Source organism: Oryzias melastigma, linkage group LG21, assembly GCF_002922805.2.
Source record: "Oryzias melastigma strain HK-1 linkage group LG21, ASM292280v2, whole genome shotgun sequence".
In the NCBI taxonomy this organism is placed as follows: domain Eukaryota; kingdom Metazoa; phylum Chordata; class Actinopteri; order Beloniformes; family Adrianichthyidae; genus Oryzias; species Oryzias melastigma.
Genome location: NC_050532.1, coordinates 7,267,027 through 7,267,939, shown reverse-complemented (window position 1 = coordinate 7,267,939; position 913 = coordinate 7,267,027). Strand labels below are relative to the sequence as shown.

At 30.4% G+C, this 913-nt stretch overlaps 1 protein-coding gene across 2 annotated transcripts in view; it reads left to right on the top strand.

Annotated features, from left to right (window-relative positions):
* Positions 1 to 913, top strand: part of wdfy2 (WD repeat and FYVE domain containing 2) — a 20,435-nt gene that overhangs the window by 3,925 nt on the left and 15,597 nt on the right. For both annotated transcript variants that reach the window (XM_036217537.1, XM_024286110.2), the window contains exon 3: positions 426 to 499. In XM_036217537.1, coding sequence (XP_036073430.1) covers positions 426 to 499 — 74 coding nt within the window. The remainder of the gene's footprint in view (positions 1 to 425; positions 500 to 913) is intronic.

Genomic DNA, 913 nt, shown 5'->3' with positions numbered 1-913 from the left:
TTGGTAGAACTGCTGTCATTGTTTTTTTTTTCCTAAACCTTCCCCAATCTACTGTTATTTAACTTTGACTAAAGGTGTTTTATCTCAGTTTTGTAAGTGATGGACTTTGTTTAGCCCTCACATGACTAAAGCATGGAACCTAAGTCAAATATCAAAATCAGCTGAAAAGTCAGCAAAAGCTAATATCTTTTGTTTGCTCGTCGTGACAGAAAAAAGTGTTTTTGAGGTTTTCCTACATAATATATAAGTTTTACAAAATGGGACAATGTTGACTCTTTTTTATTTTTTTAATTTAGATTATTTTTTATTATTGTTATCTTCAAAATATTATATATATATATATATATATATATATATATATATATATATTTTTTTTTTTTGTTAAAATAAAAAAATAAAAACTCTGATCAGTCATGTCTTTGCAGCATCGTGTTCCTGCATGGCCTTCAGTCCAGAGACCAGAAGACTGTTTGTAGGCACAGTCGCTGGAAATATCTGTGTAAGTCCAACCTTCTAACTCTGCCTTCTTCTTTAATGCCAGCTGTCTGCTCTCGTTACAGTACCACACAATACATTAAAGTTTCTGCTTCAATTTTATGCACCAGATTAAAAGGTTTTAAGAATATAAGAAGAGCTGTTTAAAGTCCCACTCCGATCATGTTTTGATCTATTATAAAAGCATTCTCAGTGGTTTTTTTAATTATGATTATGTCATTTTTGTCCAAAATTTAAAATCCATGTAATTTTCTAAGACAGTTTCTGCAGAGCGGCAATAGTTCATTTGAAATTGGCCTCTGAGTTGTGTTCGAGCTGTGCTTTTTCTACATCACAATTAAGCCCTTTTGTCAAACAACTCTTGATTCATAATGATTAGAATAAGAAAACACCAAAAAAAAAAAATAATAATAAACTA